Source organism: Urocampus carinirostris, chromosome 12, assembly GCF_059441175.1.
Source record: "Urocampus carinirostris isolate Australia breed hairy pipefish chromosome 12, RoL_Ucar_1.0, whole genome shotgun sequence".
NCBI classification, from domain to species: Eukaryota; Metazoa; Chordata; class Actinopteri; order Syngnathiformes; family Syngnathidae; genus Urocampus; species Urocampus carinirostris.
In genome coordinates this window covers 23849981-23873282 of record NC_142360.1, presented here as the reverse complement: position 1 = coordinate 23873282, position 23302 = coordinate 23849981, and the positions used below count along the sequence as shown (strand labels likewise).

The following is a 23302-nucleotide window of genomic DNA, read 5'->3' as shown; positions in this document are numbered from 1 at the left end:
GATGAATTAGTGGTTGGATGCATGAATGATTGGATTGATAGTTAAAATGATATATTAGAACTTGATGGTTGGAATGGTAATATGTTAATGGATGGTTGAAGCAAGGAAGGGAGGAAAGGATGAGATGAATGGATGAATTAGTGGTTGATTGGATGGATGAGTGGATTGATGTTAGATGATGGATGATAGATAGAAGGTTGAAATAATTGATGGATGGATGGTTTAGTGGTCTAGTGGATGAATGAATGGAATGGATTGGCGGTGAGAATAATAAATGATGAATGAATTGATGAAATTATTGATGGATTTGAGGACGGATGAAGCGAGGGAGGTGAGGGATGATGAGAGGAATGAATGGATATGGATCTCCGTGGACTGATGAGTGGATGCACAACTGTTTGTTAGGATGGACGATAAATGAATTATACTTTTTCATAACAAGGACCCCAAAAATTATATAGTCACTTCTTTGTTGCTTCATACTATACACCCATACTAAAAATGTCTGTCTTTTTTCTTGCAGCGTGCCAAACCATTCTGCCAGCAGAACTCAATACCCCCCGTCCTGTTAGGGCCTCGGCTCTCCAGCCAGGTCCAAGATAAGCTCTCCCCCGGCACATCATCCCCCCGTCCCGCCCCTCGCTCCGGCGCCCAGGAAGCAAGATGGCCACAAGGTGTGCCGTTCATCTCTCTTTTCCACTCCTGCTGCCTGTCATCACTCTGCTGCTATCAGTGCTGCTCGCCGGCTCACACGCCTTATGTAAGTATCAGTCCAACAACACATGCTGACACTTGGTTAACTCTGACAAAGTATGCGGTTCTTTTGCACGTGCCCAACATCTTCCATTCTATCCTTTTTTTTTAAATCTTTACCGTATTTTCCAGACTGAAAGGTGCACTGAAAACCACCAAATTGACCAGAAATTGGAATGTGCCCCTTATAATCCGGTGCACCTTATTTGAAGACAAAACCATGCAAGTGTCACCATATTTGTGCATGTATTGATCAGTGGCTAAGTTTTATCAACGACAAAAGATGCATAACAATGGTGGCAACGGAGATTGAACTCGATAGCAATGATATAGGAACCAAATCCTGACTGCCAGGCACTTGGACGGTTGCTTAACATTGAACAACATTGGATTTGAAATCGGATTGCGGAAGGGAGGGCGCAGGATCCTATAAACTAGAAACCACAAGTAATACATACAACATATGAAAAGGCATTTTGTCCTATCTTATAATCACACTATTTATTGTCATGGAAAAGATATGTTAGAATAAAGAGAATGTTGTTTTACTTTTTCTCAGCTCAAACTGTAAATTGTAAGTGACAAACGTTTTAAATACGTGCAGCATTGCATTTATTTATATCTTTCTGGACGTTACTTCCCGCACTACTGTTCTTTTCACTCAATTCAGAATGACCCAATTATTCCCACAATGCCTTTTTGTTAATTCAGCTCAGAATCTCCCGTGTCTCGTAAAAACGTTGCAAATTGGCTGTACCACAGACCAATTTAATTTCTGACAATAATCTCGCGGCCCGGCCCAATAAAAATATCAACAATTAGGTACAGTGACTAGAAATTGTGTGATAGACTTATTGCCTTTTCACGTGTAATCTTTATCTCTCGTGGTCTAGTGGAAATGATTTGGTGCACTCGATCTGGGTTCAATTCCTGTGGCAGCCAATGTAATGAAACTTTTTATATTCAATTGTGATCAATGATATATTCCGACTGATTGAAATGTGCAAATACGGCACATTTGTAGTTTTTTGTGCAACCCAAGCCCTTAGAGTAGTTTTAATTTTAATTTGGTCCTTATATTCTTTTTATTCTTCTATCTTTATCATACTTATATAATCTGTCCATCAAATATTCAAATCCCAAGTCTAAACAAAGCAAATTCTATAACGCCATCTGCACAAAGCAATACTTTTCCCATTTAATTATTGGAGGGACATCAGTGTCGCATACACCCCGGTCAACTGCTGCTTCATGTTTGTCTGGCATCATTTTTCCATTAAGGTGGGTTTAGATGAGCATTAAGAAGGGGAAACAAAGGGGAAACTCTGCAAATAAACAGAACGGACGTGATGACAATGTGTTCATTATTTGTAAATCCGTTGCCCGTGTGGTGGGATTTGTCTGTTTGAGTCTGGTTGCATTACCAACAGTACATAAACACATTTGCAAAACATATGTAAATCAGCTTTTTTTGGGACGATTTTAGGAAAGGAAATAATACGCCCCGTCGGTGTATTATTTGACGACTAGATGTTGTTTAATTATTTAGTGCAACCAACAATGAGTGCTAAAAATCACTGGGCAGGGTACGGGGACTCAAAGTAACCATAACGCACCATTTGTCTTCAGTTTTCTTGGTCAGCTTCTAATAAGGCTTTTGGCTTTTGGGTGTCCATAGCTGCAATATGATGGACAAACTTGCCAGATCCCTCTAAGTGAGGCTTATATTATGTCAAATGAATGCAAATTTTAAACAAACAAATATTTAAAAAAATGCAGGTTTAAATGATAGTTTGTGGAATTTTGCTTATTTTTAAATATATTGTGATATAAAATTGAACATGCTCGGTCTCGCTGCTTCACAGGTTTTCATCATGCATTGTGTTCTGTGTTCTGATTGGCTAAACAGTCACTAAGAGAAAAAGTATAAATGCAATATGCAATAGGCATTGAAAGATATATACAGGTACAGTGTACCGTAAGCTAACCTTTTGACATTAAAAAATGGTAGATTTGTATCGTGCACCCTATTTTTACGTGCAAAACACTCCCCCCAAAAACAATGTTTTTTCAAAACCAGAAGTAGATACCTATTACCAAAACAGAAATCTCATGTGATTGTTATAGCAGTTTATTCACGCACAAAGACTTAGTCTCTCTTAAAGATAAAGCAGCCAAAGACTAAATTTTTTTTGTAGTTTAAATTTAAAAAAGTAGTAGATTTTTGTAAATTCAGTAGCCATTTTTAGGGGAGAAAAGCAGTAGTCTAATGGGTAAAATGGTGATGTTGGCAGGTATTTACTTTTATTTTTTAAACATATGTTTCAGTGTATAACGAAGGTTTTTTTTTGGTTGTTTTGCATAATATGAGTATTTAATTGTATATTAAATAACTAAAGGTGTCCACGTTATGGACACCTATCATGGATGGCTTTTGGAATGTTCCCTTGCAATTAACAATAATTTATAGTACATTGTTTCATTTTAATGAATGACCTTCTTTTACCACTACACACTGCTAAATACACACCATCTTTTTATGTGGTATAATTGTAGAGTCAAATGTATAACACCACTTTAAGATCGATTGAGCTGAGAAAAATAATAAGAGCATCAAATTTCCTCTGAGGAAGAATAGAGTCTTCCTTTGATTGCATGGAGGTGTCAAGAATCTTGTTACGTGACTGCACAGTGTTTTCCCTCGACTGGTGGAAAACATCCAAAATTGCTCAGAGGCAGCTGACAAACCAATGTCTTTCCTTCCTATTCTTCATTGTCGAAAGCTGACAATTCAGCGGGTATGTTTTAAAAGCAAAAACTCAGTATTTTTAAACATGTTTCTGTGTTCTCGTTCATAGAAAATTTCCGTTTCTTCCAAGTCAGCCTTTTCTCTGAATATCTTCCAGAAAAAAAAATACTGTCATGCGTTTGTTTAAGCAGGAACTCCTCAAAACACTCTCAATTACACACAAAGGATGTGAAACTCCTTTTTGGAAACGACCCACTAAAAGCCTGTCAATCTTTCTCGCTGTTGTCCCCCTCTTGCCTCCCTTCCGCTCGTGTCCATATATCACACTGAAAATGAGACCTTTTAATCAAAATAGAAAGAATGGCAGGGCAGTAAATCCAAACAGCAAAACCTTCCATCATATGTAGGTGCATTAATGTAATTCATGTCTACAGCTGCCTCAAGAATACTTGGAGAAGGGTAGACTTCAAGATATTTATTGTCACAGACCCGTCATTTTATACAACATTGGCATGCATATATATTCAACACAAAGCAATGTGTGACAGAATATATATGGAGCATATATTGCACACATTGATACGTGCTTATAGCATACATATATCCGGACTGGATATGTATGCTTACCTGCACACGCACATGACAACACAGGTGGACTTTGGTTTTTGCGAAGAACTGCAAAGATTCATTTGAACTGGGTTACCAGTGTATACATTAATCCAGTTTAAATTTTATCTCTTAAAGATGTTTGGAAACGGAAGCAATATTTCCATAAAAATAAATGAATGCATCTAATGGTATTGTTATTATTTGCAATACTGTAGCTAATTGTAATAAAAATAGGAATAATAATACTTTAATTTGTTAAACTTTGAACTTTCATGTTTTATGAACATTCAATTTTTCCAGTAAATCAACAACTGTATTGGACAATGACGAATGCACAGAACAAAATACTAATATGAGAAATATACAAGACACAAAATGATTTAGGAAAATAGACTGGGAAAAATACCTTACTTGTCCGTTTAGAGGTTCCTCCCTGTTTCTTAATTTTGTTTCTTTCCAATCACTTATTTTGGACACATGATCTTTTTCCATTTTGTTTACGTGTTACGTGTGACACTTAAATCCAATCTACATGTTCCCAGCTGTTGTGTAATTTTCCTTCAGTATTTTCTCTTCTTTGTAAGATGGAAAGAAAACAGGTTCATCTTTTATTTAGTCCCAGGCAGGAAGCCATTGCGCCAAGAAGTCTCTTGGCACTCTTTGCATTCTTGGAAGATGCCAACAGTTTGGAAACCTTTTCTTTGGCCCCAGTTAAATAATTTAAAATGTTTAAAGAATAAACAAGCACTCAGAATGGCATCTCAAAACCATCAAATCTAGACTACACATCACATATCTCGGAGGAAAAAAAAAGATTCTACAATAGTACTTTGCTTTTTGGATGGATGGATGCCACATGCCCTCTTGATATTAAAACACTTTTAACGATAGGAATAACCCCTGTTTTAAAGTGTCATTAACTCCACTGTTATAGCTGCTTTAGCTATGGATTTGCCTTACCTCTGGTTTTAAAGAAACTAATTAACTATTAAACTAATTCTTCACTCTGAAGTAAAAGCTGCTTTAACTCATGAGTTTTAAAAGCCTTAATACCAGAGTTAAAGCGTCAGTGCATTACCTCGACAGCCCTATAATAAACAAAGAGAGAAAATCTGCCATCAAAATGCAAATGACTCTTTTGATGCCAACACCTGGCTGCCACTACACCCCAACACACAAAAGTGGCGAGAGCAATCGGATGAGCCGACACGATGACAGTGCACCCGCAGCCAAGCAGCCTTCACAAGCCAACAATGATCTTTTTTTTGCAATCACAGCGATGCATTTAAAACATGACACTATATTTAACACTGGATAGGCCTTGCAGCGCAATACAATGCTGCTTATTTTTCCTTTTTCTTTTAATACTTGGATGAGCAGTTAACTAAATTACTGTCAGGACCAGAACGGACACTCGTATTCGGATTGTAATCAGAACACGGAAGTGGATCTTCCGTAGCGATGGCGGTGTCAAGGACGGAAAAACAGGTCGATAGCCGGGACTGGAGAGCAAAAACCTGGTCGGGGTCAGAAACGGGTCGTAAGCTGGGACGTGATGATTTAGAGAAAGCAAACCCTAACAAAGCTCCCCAAAAGCGGGCGCTGTTTACCTAAATTTCACTTTGTCATGTCCTGCACGGTTGTCATGGCACCTGCATTTCCTGATTACTCCTATGGGTACTTAAACGCTCCTTTTGGAACTGCCCTTTGCCAGATCATTGTTTACCCTTGTTGAAAACCTGTTCATGCCTGTTTGATACCTGTTTATTCTTGTTTTGCTTGTTGGACTTTGTTGCACTCCGGTGTAACATTCTGAGAGATTCCTTCAAATTCTGTTTGATTCTGAGAAATGCCTGGATTGTAATTTTGCCTGCATTTGAGCCTGCTTTGTTTTGTTTTTGGTCCGTTTGTGTGTTGGACAACTTTTCTTTCTCAATTAAAGTGACAGATCGTCTACGCAAATGAGTTCCTACTTCCTGCTTCCCGACCCGTTTCAAGACAGTCCCATTCCGTTTCATGACACACTTCTTACTTATTTTATAATGTATTTTGATTCCGTGATTTAAGGTTAAACTGATAGTTATCTGATAGTGCTCTCGTCTATGTATTTATCAGACTTAAGATAATCTTGTTGAAAACTCATAGTTATCAGCATAAACAAATATAAATGTAAATGTATACTTTTATATTCATATATATATAATGCTAAATTTTTATGTTAACTTAGAATAGGACAGTAGAGGGTGGAATTTAAGAAATCTACTCTGCGTTGTACAGTCTGATGTATTTTATGTATGCTGTTTCCATTATTGTAGTTATTCTTTATTGTTACATATTGACAAATATTTTATTTTCCTTTTCATCATGATATTCTTCTCTTCCATATTTTATTTTCCCTTTTCTTCCTGACAAACCGTTATGCCGTTTTTTCCTTTGTTTTTAGCCAACCTTTTTTTTGTGCTGTTGTCTTTATCTATATTTTGCACATCCTAGTGTTTTTTATTTTTCCTACTAAAATCTACTTTTTCCTTTTTTTCTGCCATATTCCTTTGCCTCCTACATTTTTTACCTTACCCTTTTCCTTTCTTTGTATCACGTGTCTTCTTTCTTCTTACCCTTTTCTGTATTTTATTTTTTACCTTTTTTTATTTTTTTCTTCTCTTCTTTTGTCTCATTTTGAAATAGTATTTATCGTTTCTGCTTTCTTTTCTATTATTTTCTTTTCCTTTTTTCCTGCTTTTTGTTCCTATTTTTCTTTACCTATCTTTTGTTGTCCTTATTTAACCTCCGTTTTATTATTCAATAAGATTACTACTATTACTACTATGACGACTACTATTACTTTGCATACTGCTGCTATTACTACTAATGATTATTATATTAAAACAATATGAACATTTCATATTTGAATTAAAATATATACATATGAATATAAATATATTTTTTATTTGAGTCATGTGTCTCAAAATAAAACCCATGATTACATTTTTTAAAACGAGGAAACTCCATTTAAAACAGGGCGAAAAGATTTTGTCTTTAAAGTAAAAAAAAATAAAAATCAGATAGTTGGTTGTTTGGTCATTGTTGGGTGAGTGTGAGTGATTGTGTGTGAAAACCGACTGACAAGACACGCAGTAGTTTCAAGTAAAGGCCTGGTTGCCACGGTTACGGTCCTTACCCGAGCAGCCTGTGTGAATTGGCTTTGATTGATGTTTTTTTTTTTGCTTTCTTGTGTAGCGGGTGCCGCAATTCGGACCTTCAGCTGGGACTTAAGTTACAAAGATCTATTTTCAAAACCCCTTCAATATTTCCCAAGACAACAGTAAAGAAAATTCATAATACTAAAACAGTTACACAGTCATTCCTCGTTATTCGCAGAATTCACAAGATACCATATATTCCAAAAAGTCCTGCTCTAGTTAAAACCCACAGGGTAGAAACCTTTATTTGCATTGTGTTCTGCATTTTGATTGGCTAGACAGAAGAACATGCATTCTATCGCCAATAAAGTTGGTCCTCTCCACCCGCTAAACTTGCTCAGGAGCCCTATGCGGGTCTTTGCTGCTAACTAGTAGCTCCCTGGCACTTTTTCAAAAATGTTTCACTTCTGTCGGACAGATCGTAAGGGTAAATGCAGTTTTCCATAATAGCCTCATGATACCGACAAAATTTAATGTAGGAAAATACTTTAAATAAATCTTGTTTAACAGATATATGTATTCATCATAAATCACAATGGTAAATTATATAGCGCTTTTCAAGTCAATGAAAACCTCCTTAAAGACCTCATTAAATGCTAAAACAATTGTACTTAAGAAAGCCAAAATAGACAGTATGTCTACACTTAAGACTAATCTAATATAGTAATTGGTATATTATGTATATGATAGATTTTGTTATGACTTAAAATGAGCAAAATGTGTGACCATCTACAATTTCAGGCAATAATTTGTTATACACTTTCCAAATACAGAATTCACAATATACTATATATTCCAGCCATTATGAGTGATCTAAAAGGTGCATTAATAAGTAATGTGCACGGGCAGAGCTCTTATGTGCTTTATTTTTATATGTGAAAAAGTCTAATAGAACAAACTAAAAAAAAACTACCAAACTGCACAAAAATGGATAACACACTTGACATATAACATCTTATGAGACCTGCTCTTGAATCACCTCCAAATATTTTTTTTTGCTGTGAAAGTGGCATCTTTCTGCAGCTCACAAGGTTTTTTTTTGTCATTTTGTCATCCATTTCGCTAATTCACTGACTAATGGCTGTCATTTACGACCAAAGAAGCTTTTCCCCGTCGATTACCACATTAGCCAATAAGGCACCACTGTTCCTCTCCTCGCCACACCATCCTCTCAAATAACAGCAAAGTAGTGAAAATGGAGCTTTCTCATATATTTATCCATGGACCCTCCAACCGCCGGCATTTTACAAGCACATTGCCGGTCTATTTTGTCTTATCGGGTCGAACAGGGGTAGCAGGCAATAGCAGGTGGTAGCTGTATTAGCGAAACAAGCGTCTGTGCGCACAGTTTGAGTTTTGCTGCTCCCGCCAGCCAGCAGCGCCCGCAGTGATGTGTTGTATTATCAGGGACCTGAAAGGGTTTAGGAGACCCCGTGATTGGCTATTTTGGCTCAGGCTGGCTCCCCCCGCCAAGCAGATAAAGCCAAGCTGTGCATGCTTATCGAAACAGTTTTGTTGAGAAAGACTTTGGTCCGAACGAATACAACTTTGGTAAAAATGCTATCCCTACTACAATTCCAGGGATGGTGGGTATACAGTAACCCCTTGTTTATCACGGTTTTTCAACCGCATCAATTTTTCGTATTCAACATTTATTTCAAAAGAAACGGATCACCTCTTCGTTACACTTTACATTAACCATATTGGATGAATGCATGAGATATTAAACAATAAAAATCTCAACCTTGTTGGAGATAGTATAGACATAGTATAGACAGTATACACATGAACTGGGAAGAGGAAGCAGATTTTCTTTTCTCCCTTGATGCTGGGTGACATCGGCGGAAAGAAGCACTACAGCAGGGATGCCAAACTCATTTTAACTCGGGGTCCACACGATAGAACAAACATTCTGTCGGGGGCCGGACTAGTAAATTAAAGAGAAAGAAAATGAGCGATAAAGATATAATAAAAAGAGTGTGAGACAAAGAAAGAGAGAGAGAGAGAGAAAGAGAGAGAGAGAGAGAGAGAGAGAGAGAGAGGAACAAAAGAGATAAAAAGAGGAGTCGTGAGAGAGGGGGAAAGAGAAATAGAGAGACAGAAGGAGAGAAAAGAGAAAAAGCGCAAAGGGTAGGAAGAGAGAAAGAGAAAAGCAAAAAATAAAATTAGGGCAAAATAAGTTAAAAAGACAAAGAGAGACAAAGAGCAACAAAGAAAGAGAAAAAAGAGAGAGAGAGAGAGAGAGAGAGAGAGAGAGAGATAGAGAGAGAGAGAGAGAGAGACAGAGAGAGACAAAGAGAGACAAAGAGACACAAAGAGAGAGAAATAAATACAAGTACAGAGAGACAGAGAGAGACAAAGAGACACAAAGAGAGAGAAATAAATACAAGTACAGTGTCTTTGTGAGAGGCACCTGGCTTTGCTAACATCAGCTTGACATATTTCAACCTGCTGTTTTCCTCTCGCGCTTCTCTGAGTGTTGTCTCGCGGGCCGAATTCAATCCCTTAGCGGGCCTGATTTGGCCTGCGGGCTGCCTGTTTGACACCTGTGCACTACAGAATTGTCCTGTACTCGGAAATAGGTGCACACAGTGCAAAATCTTACAGCAACTTCCGTATATTTTTCGACATCCCCCAAAAAATATCGTATCTACCGTTTACCGTAAGTGGAATTGTCGGGCAGCGTCTGTATGTTCATCAGAAAAACAGCCCGATCAGTCTGAAATATGATACCCGAAAACTATAAAGCCAGCGTAACTCACCACTTCGTCCCCTGGCCGTCTCTAACTTCTTTGAATGTCTGTGAAAATCACCTCATCACATCAGAGACAATCCATAGAATCCAACCGTGTCAAATATTTAATCCAACACACATTATAATGCACTCATAAAAATAGAAACCCGCCTAAAAAAATGTCAGCTTCATTGGATGTTCTCATCTCATCTCATCTCATCAGCCGTACCGCTTATCCTCATTAGGGTCGCGGGGGGGCTGGAGCCCATCCCAGCCATCTCCGGGCAGTGGGCAGGGGACACCCTGAACTGGTTGCCAGCCAATCGCAGGGCACACAGGGACAGACAACTCATTCGCTCATTCACACCTAGGGACAATTTGGACCGGCCAATTCACCTGAAATGGATGTTTTTGGAACGCGGGAGGAAACCGGAGTGCCCGGAGGAAACCCACGCAAGCACGGGGAGAACATACAAACTCCACACAGGAAGTCTGTAGCTGGATTTGAACCCACGACAGGTTCCCATGACATGAACTGTGCCGAACGAGCGCTAACCACTGCGCCGCCGTGCTGCCCTTCATTGGATGTTGTTTCTTGTAATTCATTTGTTTTGCCACATTATTTTTCTTTACAATTAACCAGATTCGTGCAATTATTCCCAATATGGTAGTTAGCCCTCCTCTTTTGTTTGACAGCATTTCCATGATGAGGGTCTGTTCATGCTAATGTTTTCATGCACAAAGCTTGAAGTTATATTAAACTTGCATCTTCGTCGACACATATATTACACCTGTCTCTCTCTAACCTTTAGTGCTCGGGACCCCCTGCCGGGCATTGAAAAAATGCGTAACAAAGCCGCATCGCTGCATCGAAAGCTTGTGACAAAAGCTTATAGTCTGGAATTTGTTTATAGTCTTTAAATCTCGTCACCCCAAAAAAATATACAGTGGAACCTCTGTTCTCGACCATAATCCGTTCCAGAACCCTGTTCAAAAACCGATTTGTTCGATCACCGAAATCATTTTTCCCATTAAAAATAATGTACCGTATTTTCCGCACTATAAGGCGCACCTAAAAGTCTTATTTTTTTTCAAAAGCTGACCATGCGCCTTATAACACAGTGCGCCTTATATATGGCTCAATATTAAATTCGCAAGGTCTCGCAACTACGAGAAACAGCCGCCGACTCCATTTTTCGCGCTGTGCATACTGGGAAATATTAAACGATTGGTAGTTGCCGGGGCTCGTGTTGTATTTGTTTACTAAGTGGCAAAATGGCTACCCCATTAAACTGCTTAATTCATATTCAACAAATACAGTATTTGTCTGAATCCAGGGTTTTGACTGGTGAAGATGTAAAGCACAATTTACCTTAAACAAACGCAGAATTATTCAGAATGTCACGTTTGACAGAGAGAGAGAGAGAGCGAGAGAGAGAGAGAGAGAGAGAGAGATTCTCTTTCATACGTGCATTTGTATAAAAAATGGCTCCTGTTAAGAGACACGCGTACAACGCCGAGTTTAAACTCAAAGCGATCAGTCACGCAGCACAACACGGCAATAGAGCGGCAGCGAGAGAGTTAAACTTAAATGAATCGATGGTACGGAAGTGGAGAAAGGATGAAGATAAGCTCCGCCAAGTAAGGAAAACTCAACAAAGTTTCCGTGGCAATAAAGCAAGATGGCCAGAGTTAGAGGAGACAAGCAGAAGTGTCAGTACGATAACTATACGTATGAAGGCAACAGCGCTGGCACAAAAACACCGGACGTGTTGGATGGCCCATTCACTGAGATATGGTCAATTCGAACACAGCAGAAGAAGAATTCGAGGGATTCGTCGATGAGGAGCTTATAGAGTGATCTTTGTTTTTCTTTTGTGTGTTTACGTCTTACATTTTACAGTTATTATGTTATTGCTTTGCACTCGTTGTTTTTGCACATTACGAGTGTCACTTTATTGCGATTGCACTAACGTTTCATTTAAAATAACAGTATCAGACGTTTTTTTCTTTGCGTGTTGACTAAATGGACAAAAAATAAAATTATATGTCGATGTTGTTCAAAGATGTTAAAGATGTGTCACGAAAATGCTTTACCTCAGAGAAAATAATAAAACGGCTGTTTATTTATTTTGGGAGTGAATGGAGTTGTGGAAAGCTTGTTTGTTAATAAAGTTTGACCTTTTTGAATTTTTTGTTGACATTCCCTTGAGCGTGGCAACATCTAGAGGTTGCATAACGTAACTACATTCTCTACTGTAGTCAAGTCGTCACATTTATTTACCGTAAATAGCCCTTAATCCCAAAAATGTCTCGAAGGACTGCACAGGATTACAATTACAAAATTGCACAATTACCTGATCTTAAACCAGCATGCACTTATAGCGCCTTATAATGGGGTGCGTCTTATGTATGGCATAAGTTTTAAAATATATCATTCATTGAAGGTGCGCCTTATAACATGGTGCGCCATATAGTGCGGAAAATACGGTAAATCGTTTTAATCTGTTCCAACACCCTAAATGTTTACCTTGAATGTTAACAAAGCTAACCCAGGCTAATCGTACGTTCGCGTTATCGTAATCTTCCGGACGAAAGATTACGCTAACATGAACGTGTAAAAATAAAAAAAAGGATAAAGAAAAGAATTATGAATAAGATTTCTTACCTTTGGGTGATCAGCAGAAGGCGCAGGTGGACGGTGGGGAGAGGAAAATCATCAAAAGTTTTTCAACCTCTCCCAAAACTTACGGCCGTTGCTTGCTTATAGCACTCACTCCCTTAGCCACATCACTAGATTTCACAGCCTCCTTATTCTTTAGTATCGTACTGATCGTAGATTTAGCCATGCTGTATTCCCTAGCAAGATCAGACACTCGCACACCTTCATATTTTGCTATTATTTCTTTTTTAAGTGCAATAGTTGTACGCACTACTTTTCTTTTTTCACCTGTTGCAACTTTGCTGCTTGCACTGACTTTCTTCGGAGGCATAATAAGGGGCTAAAACACCCGTACGCCGCTCAGCATCGCACCCTAGTGTATGCACTACCGGCGTTCGAACTCTGATTTTTTGACCGAACAGCGAAGCAAGAATTTCTCGAAATTTTTGGTCGGACTCCGATTTGTTCAAACTGAGAGGTTCCACTGTATTAAAAAACAGTGGACATTTTATTATTATAGTTTATCTTGTGTGGCCCAACCTCACCCAGACCGGTGGCTCCCAAGTAAATTGAGTTTGATGCCACTACAATTGTATCCACTTATATCAAATAAGAATGCCTGATAGTTTAAGCCTGTCATCGTTGAGGATGCCCCAACACTCACAACATTCTGTATCTAAGTGTATTTAGTACAGTACAAGAGGATTAACTTTGCATATGGCACTTCCCTATCTCTCTTCAGCCAGTAATATATGCGGGGACTCTCCTTCATGTGCCTGGAGAGCGGTGTCGACCTCCAATTCCTTAATTATTAACTTGACGTTTTGTGCTTGCCGTTTGATCAGCTCACATATCCATGATTCAAATGCGTGATCTTGCCAAGGACACGCTGTCTTTTTTTATTGTAGCTATCTCCCTCGCCTGCAACCAACATAAACCGTATCAGGCTGCTTTTTAGACACATAGTACTTGAAATGTGACAACTGGAACCATGCAAATGACATTTTTCTTCTGTTTTTTTTTTGAAGCCGTGGAATTTGCTCAACTTCATCAAAATACACATTTCCACGATGTATTCTTGAAAAGTCATGTTGACAAGGAACTAACAGTAGAAAGAAATGACCTTTAACTGAAAAGTTTGAATTTGAGGAAATTGTACTTTTTTCCTTTAAAAACTTTTCATTAACGTCATTATTTAAATGATAACCGATTGCCTTTTTTTCCTACCCTCTCGCAGCTATTTTGCTATCAGGAACTAGAAATTATCCATCATCCTTCATCTGCACCGCTTATCCTTAGTAGGGTCGCGGGGGTGCTGGAGCCCATCCCAGCATATCTGGGCAGTAGGCAGGGGATATCCTGAACTGGTTGCCAGCCAGTCGCAGGGAACACAGAGACTGACAACTAACTCGCTCATTCACACCTAGGGACAATTTGGACCAGACAATTAACCTGACATGCATGTTTTTTGGAATGTGGGAGAAAATCCGAGTGCCCGGATGAAAGCCGGGGAGAACATGCAAACTGCACACAAGGAGGTTTTGGTACTCAGCTTCAAAAAGTAAGGCTATCTTGACATATATTATCAATGTAATTTGTCTTAAAAAGAATCAAATAAATAGATAAAAGCACTCACTTTATTTTTTTTTATCAAGAATTTTTTTTTTTTTGCTTTCTATTAGACAAGTTTTGTGTCTAAATAGGAGAGTGAAATCAATTCTCTATCCTTACATTGTTTCCCTGCTGTTCACAAAGTAGAATTATTGTCATTCCAATTGTCAATTCCATACACTTGCAGCCTACTCCATTTCGCAATTTGGAATAAAATCACAGTTGCACCACAAATGTATTTATGTCTTGCGCTGCTTCTTAAGCAGGGGTGAGCAAATTACAGGCATGGGGCCCTATGCGGCCCATCAGTCTTTTAATTATTTTTAAATACAAATGATCTGCTCGTAAGTTGCTACAAGGAAATACATACATTTATTATGATAATCAATTACTCATGTTTAAAGGATATCAAACTTTTATTCTGCTTTAATTCTTAGGGTTTAAATTCATTTTGATGAAACTTAACAATTTAAAAACAAATCTAAAAATAAAAATAACATTGAGATGTCTGCTTGTATCACAGTTCACAGATCCCTTAACAGTTAGGGTAATCGGGGCACCACTTCCTGTGGTGTGTCTTGGGCAAGTACAGCCTGGAGGCGCTCATCCTAGTTTTTGGGGCAGGGATTTGCTCCCCCACTTGAAACGGATAGTACTGGTATCCATGGTTACCAATAGAGAAAGAAGCCTCGTGATCTGTTCGGAGATGATCTGGACCTTGGCATTGACTTAATCACTTGTTTTTGGATTTTGAGTATCACATCGTGCAACGCACATTGCATCACTTGTGGCGTTCACATTTTTGTTGGGAAACAAACTTTTTGGGCGATGATATTAAGTCCTTTGCTTTTGTCACATTTCAAATTATTTTTGTGTCTGTATTCAAATTATGTATGTACTTTTTGAATAAATACCTAAAGTATGTCACACCCCTCACATTTCTGCAGATTTAATTATAATGTTTAATAGAACAACACATAAAAAAACCATTGTTTTGACACAATGAAAAGAAGTATGGATACAAAGGCAATGGCTTACTGAAAATATATCCTCTGGTCTGATGAAAAAAATAGTTTATTTGGCTGAGATGGTGTGACGGCAACCAGGTGATCAGTTTGGTCGTGCCTAAAGTCAAGCATGGTGTGAAGAATGTCATGGTTTGGTGAGATGGTGTGACGGCAACCAGGTGATCAGTTTGGTCGTGCCTAAAGTCAAGCATGGTGTGAAGAATGTCATGGTTTGGTGCTGCATGAGTGCAACTGGAACTGGGGAGTTGATTTCATTAACGGAAACACAAACTCAAGCATTTACTGTGAAAAACTAAAACATAGAATGATCGCCCTCCAGAAACTGGGTCGCAGGGCATTGCTCCAGCCTGACAATGACCACAAATACACTTCTAAAATGACCAAGGCTTTTCTAAAGGGGCTAAGGGTAGAGTGAGTGGACTGGCCAAGCATGCCTTTAGATCTAAACTCAATAGAACATCTTTGGTGGAAAAGCACAAGATCTTGACTATCCGCCAACTCAGTCATGTTGCCATTGCTGACTGGAAGCAAATTCTAGTGCCAATTTGTGAGCTTCTGGTGGAATACATGGCCAGGAAGATTAAAGTTGCAAAACCATGGTGGCTACACAAAATATTGAACTTCAGGATCTTTTACTTAAGGGTGTTCTCACTTTTGTTACCAGGGGTTTAGCTACTAATGGCAATATATTGAGGGGGAACATTTACACTGCTAAAAAAGCCTTACACGGACCACCTTTAATTGTGTCAAAGCGATGTTTCTTCAGTGTTTTTTAATTAAAAACTATGATAAAATCTGCCAAAAAGTTACTCACTTTTGTGACATACTGTACATGGATAAAGAATTAAATGGTTCTTTCATAAAAATAAAAACATACATTATTATAACGACATTACATAAATACCTAATAAAACAATTCAAAATATAATGCTTCCATTAAAATAATTATTTAAATACACTTAAATTATTACAGAAATCCTACTACAAAATTACTGCTGAAATTTTTCTACAGAAATACTACAGAAACTACAACGATACTACTTCCTAAATACAGCTATAGAAATACTACAGTTATAGTACTACATACATATTAGAACCTACAATTACAGTGATACTACAAATATACCATGATCAAAATACCACAGAAATATTATTACGGGAATACTACAAAAATACTATTACAGTAGTACTATAAAATACTACAGAAATACTACAAAAAAAAATCAAATTGTGTTCTTACAACTGGGACCCAATATAAATTTTGCCTTAATTCTTAGCATTTCAAATCAGTTTGTTGGAACTTAACAATTTAAACATAGGTATAACATGGAATTGGCTGCATTTGTACGTATTCATGAATGCAAATGAGAGAAAAAGGATCTGTCTCCAGGCCCGGGCTCCTGGCCACATTTTTCTCACCCTATGTGGCTCGCGTCTCCAAACCCTTGGTTCAAGAATGAATCCTGTATATGTCTTGAAATTTAAAATGAAATAAGAAAAAAAACATTTTTTGAAGAATTATATTGCATTTTGTAACAACCTTTCTCATGTTTCTTCTTTCTTTTGCTTCCCTGCAGCACAACCACGGTTTACAAAAGTCCCGGTTGACCAGATAGGTGTCTCCGGGGGTGCCGTGTCCTTTGTCTGCCAGGCGACAGGTGACCCCAAGCCGAGGGTTAGCTGGAATAAGAAAGGCAAAAAGGTCAATTCCCAGCGGATTGAGGTGAGTCCATTCCTACAAGCTGTCTGCTTAAGGACTGTCTCCCATCCCTCTCGAGGTTTCAAAATTCTCTCCAAAGGAAAAATGAGGATTTTACTTTCCTTCTGCACTGAGGAAGGAAAAAAACCTCGCCATATTGGCAAATCGCTTTGCTCATTTAAAGGGGCATTGTGTATTATTTAGCACCTTCAGTGGTAGAAAAGTTATTCATTAAAAAAATAAAAAACAAAACAATATTGGTTTAATCACAAAAATAAGCACAAAAAAACATTAAATGTAAGGTTCATGCACATGTTTTCAAAATTATCATAAGTTAACAAATTTGTATTTATTTTACATAGCAAAAAACAAGCACATAAGGAAAAGCTTCCTCCCGTGTGCCATTCCCACCCCGAAATCCCATCTACAGCGTTCTTGAGCACAATACACTGTATGACTGCCACTATAAATATGCTTGTATTTATTATATATCAATAATATATTGTTTTTTGTTTTTGTTTTGGTTTTTTTACGTTTTGTCTCCTTTACATACTTTTATCTTTTTTATTATTTCACTCCCACTTAAAATTTAATAATAGTATTGTTTAATGACAATAAAGGCCATTCTATTCTGTTCTATTCAATTCAATTTGATTCTATTATTCTATTATTATCCATTACTCCTTGCCAAATGGAGCTGACATAATTGTGTGTCATCTTGCTGCTACAGGTACCCAACAACTTCAAAAATTTTGTACAGAAAAATGAGTAGGAAAATGGTGTACTTTGGTCTCAACAGTTGTCTCCTAGTGGTTCAATTATATACAATGTCCTTATAAGTATTATTTTGTTATTCTATGTTGTTTTACCTTGTTTTAGTGATATATTTTACAACAAATTATATTTTCTGCTAAAAGAAGGAAACTAATAGGCAGATAAATATTTGGTCTTTTTTTTTGTTATCTTTCTCACTTTTTTTGAAATATTGTTTTTCTTTTTTTATTACAAAATAGGTTAAAATTGGATGTATCAAGAACATATTATATGATAATATGTTTAATTTTTACTTCTAATACTAAGATAAGGGAGATATGTAGAAAAAAAGCAAAAATTCTGCTTTATTGGAAAAAATAGCAACAGAGACAGTTTTATTTGATATTTTTTTAATGGAAGGGGGTTGTGTATTTAATTAATCTATTTATTTGTTTTGGGAGGGAAGCAGTGTCTTAATTAATTCAACCTACCTTTGTTTTCGGTCAAATTCTATAATAATCCTTTTAAGAGGCAATAACAACCCTTAAATTCAAATTTTCAAATAGTGATGGTCCTTCATGCATCTCTTTGGATGACACTTTTGAAATTTGCATTGCATTCATTACCTTTCATAATATAACTAGTCCAATAAGAAATTTGGCCCCCATTTTTTTCAGCCATCTTCAGAATTACGTCATTTTTCAGGAACTCTAAACATAAATGTGTTGAAGGAAATCTGGATTGATTCAGTGCTTATTCCCAGTGTCTGTTTTTCAATCCTCCCACGCGGGCACAACAAAACTCTTGATCAATGCTCACTGTCTTCATTAAAATTCTTGAACCACTGCAGTGCTCGACATAACCACTTGGGAAAGAGCTAAAAAGCACAAATTAACAACACCCTCAGTTGAGATGCTGCTTTTTAGTAGAGGACAAAATAAAAAAAGTTGTCCTCTTCTTCTTGGCTGCGAGTTAGGTGCAAAACAAAACCAACGGCATGAGAGAAACGGAAAAAAATGGACACTCTTACCAGTTTTATCATGCAATAATAAAATATATATTTGAAAGGTTTTTGAAGTATTATTTTTTTCTTGACTGTTTCCAGCCTGAAGACGGTTGCTTTGATATTGATCGTGACGCTCTGCTCGGCAGTGTTTTTGCCTAATTAGCTGCTCAGCCCTGAGACGCGCAGCAATGGAGCAGCAGGCTGCTCCAGACACAAATTTAAATCTCCAAGTTTCGCTTCAACCCAAAGATCTCGGCAGGAAACCTCTTTTTCCTTAAATGAGAACCCATATTTGAGCTCTGCTGTCAGATAAGTGACCATTTCAACCTTTCGGCTATTAAGCGTAAGGAAAAGTCATGTTTGAAAAACATAATCTAAGGAAGACTTAGGGAACTAAAACCTTTGTATTACGGCGAGGGCTGCTAACATTTTAAGCTAACACAATATACAATCATAGCTGTCTTTGTAAGGCCTGTGTTAATCTTTTCTGTGACCAAATGAATTATTTTTTTAATTACCGTATTTTACGCACTATAAGGTGCACCTTCAATGAATGATATATTTTTAAACTTTTTCCATACATAAGGCGCACCGCATTATAAGGCGCTATAAAGTGCATGCTGGTTTAAGATTAGGTAATTGTGCAATTTTGTAATTGTATTCATGTGCAGTCCTTCGAGACATTTTTGTGATTAAGGGCTATATAAATAAATGTGACTTAACTTGTCTTGGCTAAAGTAGAGGATGTAATTATGTCATGCAACCATTAGATGGTGCCGCAGATAGGTCAGTCAAACTTTATTATTAGATAACAAACAAGCTTTCCGCAATCTTCATTCACTCCCAAAATGAATAAACAGCTGTTTTATTATTTTCTCTGAGGTAAAGCATTTTCGTGACACATCTTTAACATCTTTGAACAACAGCAAGGCATAACATTTTACTTTTCCTCCATTTAGTCAACACGCAAAAAAACATCTGATACTGTTATGGTAAATTAAACGTTAGTGCAATCGCAATACAGTATAGTGACACTCGTAATGTGCAAAAACAATAACAAGTGCAAAACAATAACAATAAAGCAATAACATAATAACTGTAAAATGTAAAACGTAAACACACACCAAGTAGGACCACCTCTGAATTCTTTAATGTTAAGTTCCTGTGCCAGCGCTGTTGCCTTCATTCGAATAGTTATTGTACTGACACTTCTACTTGCTGCTCTTTGTTCAACAACCCACTGTTCAAGTGTGTCCTCTAACTGTGGTCATGTCGCTTTTATTGCCACGGAAACTTTGTTTAGTCTTCCTTGCTTGGCGCAGCTTATCCTCATGCTTCCTCCACTTGTTGCCGCTCTATTTTCGTGTTCTACTCCGTGACTGATCGCCTTGAGTTTAAACTCTGCGTTGTAAGCGTGTCTCTTAATAGGAGCCATTTCAGGGTCTTTATACAAACGCACAAACAAAAGAAATTCGTTGTTTAATATTTCCCAGTATGCACAGCGCACTTCTTCTTCTACGCGAAAAATGGAGTCGGTGGCTGGCTCTCTTAGTTGCGAGACCTTGCAATTCAATATTGATCCATATATAAGGCGCACCGGATTATAAGGCGCATAGTCAGCTTTTTTTTTTTTTTTTATCAGATTTTCTGTGCACCTTATAGTGCGGAAAATTTGGTAGTTACTTCCACAGTACTGGATAACAGTATATGAATACAGTACATTTGAAATGCGACATTCAATGTAATGCATATGTAATCCTAATTCAAATGTATAAATTGAGAATTCAAAATTAGGCAGAAAAAAACATGAGTTGCAGTCGAATCCTAATTGACGTGTGATAGGTTTATAGTTTAGTACTCAATCAAAAAGAGGAGATAGGACTTTAATGGATTTTGAACTTGCAAGGATAGAGGCTCAAACCTCAGAAAATAAATTTCAACCAGTTCTAAAAGCCCTCAGCTAAGCACTTTCTTTTTGTCAAATGTCCTAGGTTACGAAAGCACATCCGCATTAAAGGGTGTGGAAATTAAAGAACACCAACATGATTGGCCTATAGTAGCAAGGATATAACAGTGAATAATCGTCAAAACGTAAAACAAATAAAAATGATTTTTCTTTACCTTTGGCGTGATGTTGCTTGAGCTAGTACAATGAAGTTAGTGGGTGGATGCAGAGGGTGGATGAGATGGCGTTTTGAAATTAAAACTGCTTTTTCTATGTACATATACACATTTTCCCCCAGTGGGAGTTGACTAGAGTCAAGAACACATTCTTGCATTTTTGACTCTTTCTAGAAGATTGATAAAGAGGAGGGGATTCCCAGCCCCCTTGCTCAACCCAACTGATGTGTCGCAACACCAGTCGTTGGGAGTCTTTAGTTGACCAAACCCCCCAATTTCAACCCCTAATGTCGATCACCAAGCAGGCGAATTAATTGGTGACTTAAAAACGTCCCTAGGTGTGAGTGAGTGTATGAATGGTTGTCTGTTTCTGTGTGCCCTGCGACTGGCTGGCAACCATTTGGGTGTCCCCAGCCCACTGCCCGAAGATAGCTGAAACGGGATAGAGCACCCCTGCAATCATAGCGAGGATAAGCGGTGCCGATCATGGATACATTATTATATGAATGAGCTCAGTAGCCTAGATGGTAGTGTGCCCGCTTTGAGACTGGGAGGTCGCTGGTTCGCGCCTCGACCGAGACATACCTAATTGGTATAATGGCGGCGCCCTCTGGCTGCGGCTGCATCGACCCGCTACAACGGGTCAGGTGTATCGACATTTCGTTCTGTGTACATTGTTACAAAGAATGACAACACAAAGGAAATTATTATTATTATTATTATTTAAGTTTTTATTACCAGTACTGTATAATTTCACATGACATTTTCACACTAAACAGCGAGAGGGCGCACTAGGCCTTTGTTGATGTATTCAATCTTGCCCTGCTGTGGGAGGGCCACTTTTCGAACTGGAAAAAGGAAGCGGCTTATTGTTGGAGGAGTTGTTTACTTGTGAAAGTGACACCAAGGATTAATATTTCATTGGATTTAGTGATTTGGAGAGAATCAGTATAACTCATACTATGTTATGTTGTTACTGACAGATTGGAGCGTGTCTAAGATAAACACATGTGTAATATACTGTGTTCTTTATTTTATTTTCATTTTTAAAACCGCTCAAGATGACTTGTATGTTTTTGGTATTCTTTTCTTTCAAACACATGTTCCCCAAAAATTTAACTTATACACCAGATGTGACTTACATATGTTTTTTCCTTGTTAATTATGCATTTTTGCATATTCCAGAAAATATGGTACTTTTATCTTGGGAAACAATCACCAACCCATCAGAAAATCTCAGAAATGCTCTTGATATCTTGGGCTGGTGCTAACAATTCCAAAATGTCTCCCTTTCCCCAAAATGTTGTTGTAATTTAATTAAGTGTTTTTTTTCACTTAATGTTAGTGTTCATAGTTGTTTTGATTTTACTGTGCATCAACAGAACATCGAATTCGATGAGGGTGCGGGCGCGGTACTCCGAATTCAGCCTCTGCGGGCACCACGTGATGAGAACATCTACGAATGTGTGGCGGAAAACAGCCAGGGCGAGCTCACCGTCAACGCCAAGCTGTCCATCATCCGAGGTGAGTCCTGCGCTTTTCGGCAGAGGTCGGAAAATACTTCATAAATCACCGAGGACAATGGCGGTATGGTAATATCTTAGGCTGAAAGCGTTTGTTGCGCTTTCGTTATTTCATTTCATCCAACTGAAAAACTGCAAATTGTGTCCTTTGTGTTTCTCAACTGGTGGGTCGTGACCCAAAAGTGGGTCATCGACCTGTTTTCAATGGTTTGCGGGCCTTTGCTAGAAATAACTGTGCTTCTATTACACACCTTAACACAGGGTTTGTACTGGTGCTTAAAATCTCGAAAATGCTCGAATTTTATTGTAGTGTTTTAAAAGATCGAAAAGTGCTTGGCTGGAAATTCTCTAAATTGTTGCCATGTTTCTTTACAAGTTTTTTTAAAAATGACACTGCCACTTCTTCCTGTTGTCTTGCCGTTGTTTTTCTTCACCCCTTATAAATAACTGTAGCTGGTACTAATTTGTATGGCATTTTCCTATGAAGCGTCATCACCCCCTGTTGGTCGCGCACCAGAGGACAGGTGCATGCTTAACCTAAACAGGGTACCCTGAAACGTGTATTTAGCATGCAATCATAACATATATATTGGAAAGGTTTTTGAAGTATTCATTTTTTCTTGACTGTTTCCAGCCTGATGACGGATGCTTTGATATTGATCGTGATGGTCTGCTTGGCAGTGTTTTTGCCTAAATAGCTGCTTTGCTGTTACTAAAAACAGTAGTTAGTTACGATTACTATTTACTTCATTAAAAACAAAATCAGTTACTTCTCAGAGTCCTGACACCAAAATGTAGCGTGTTACTCTGAAATGAACTATTTAGTTACAAATTAGTGTATACATGGATGTAAG

At 37.9% G+C, this 23302-nt stretch overlaps 1 protein-coding gene across 4 annotated transcripts in view; it reads left to right on the top strand.

Moving 5' to 3' along the window:
- The window catches only part of ptprsa (protein tyrosine phosphatase receptor type Sa), a 371836-nt gene that overhangs the window by 175953 nt on the left and 172581 nt on the right, over positions 1-23302 (top strand). For all 4 annotated transcript variants that reach the window (XM_088349513.1, XM_088349511.1, XM_088349515.1 and 1 more), the window contains 3 exons: positions 524-760; positions 16924-17069; positions 22308-22449. In XM_088349513.1, the coding sequence (XP_088205639.1) occupies positions 664-760; positions 16924-17069; positions 22308-22449 (385 nt within the window). In that variant the 5' untranslated portion in view covers positions 524-663. The remainder of the gene's footprint in view (positions 1-523; positions 761-16923; positions 17070-22307; positions 22450-23302) is intronic.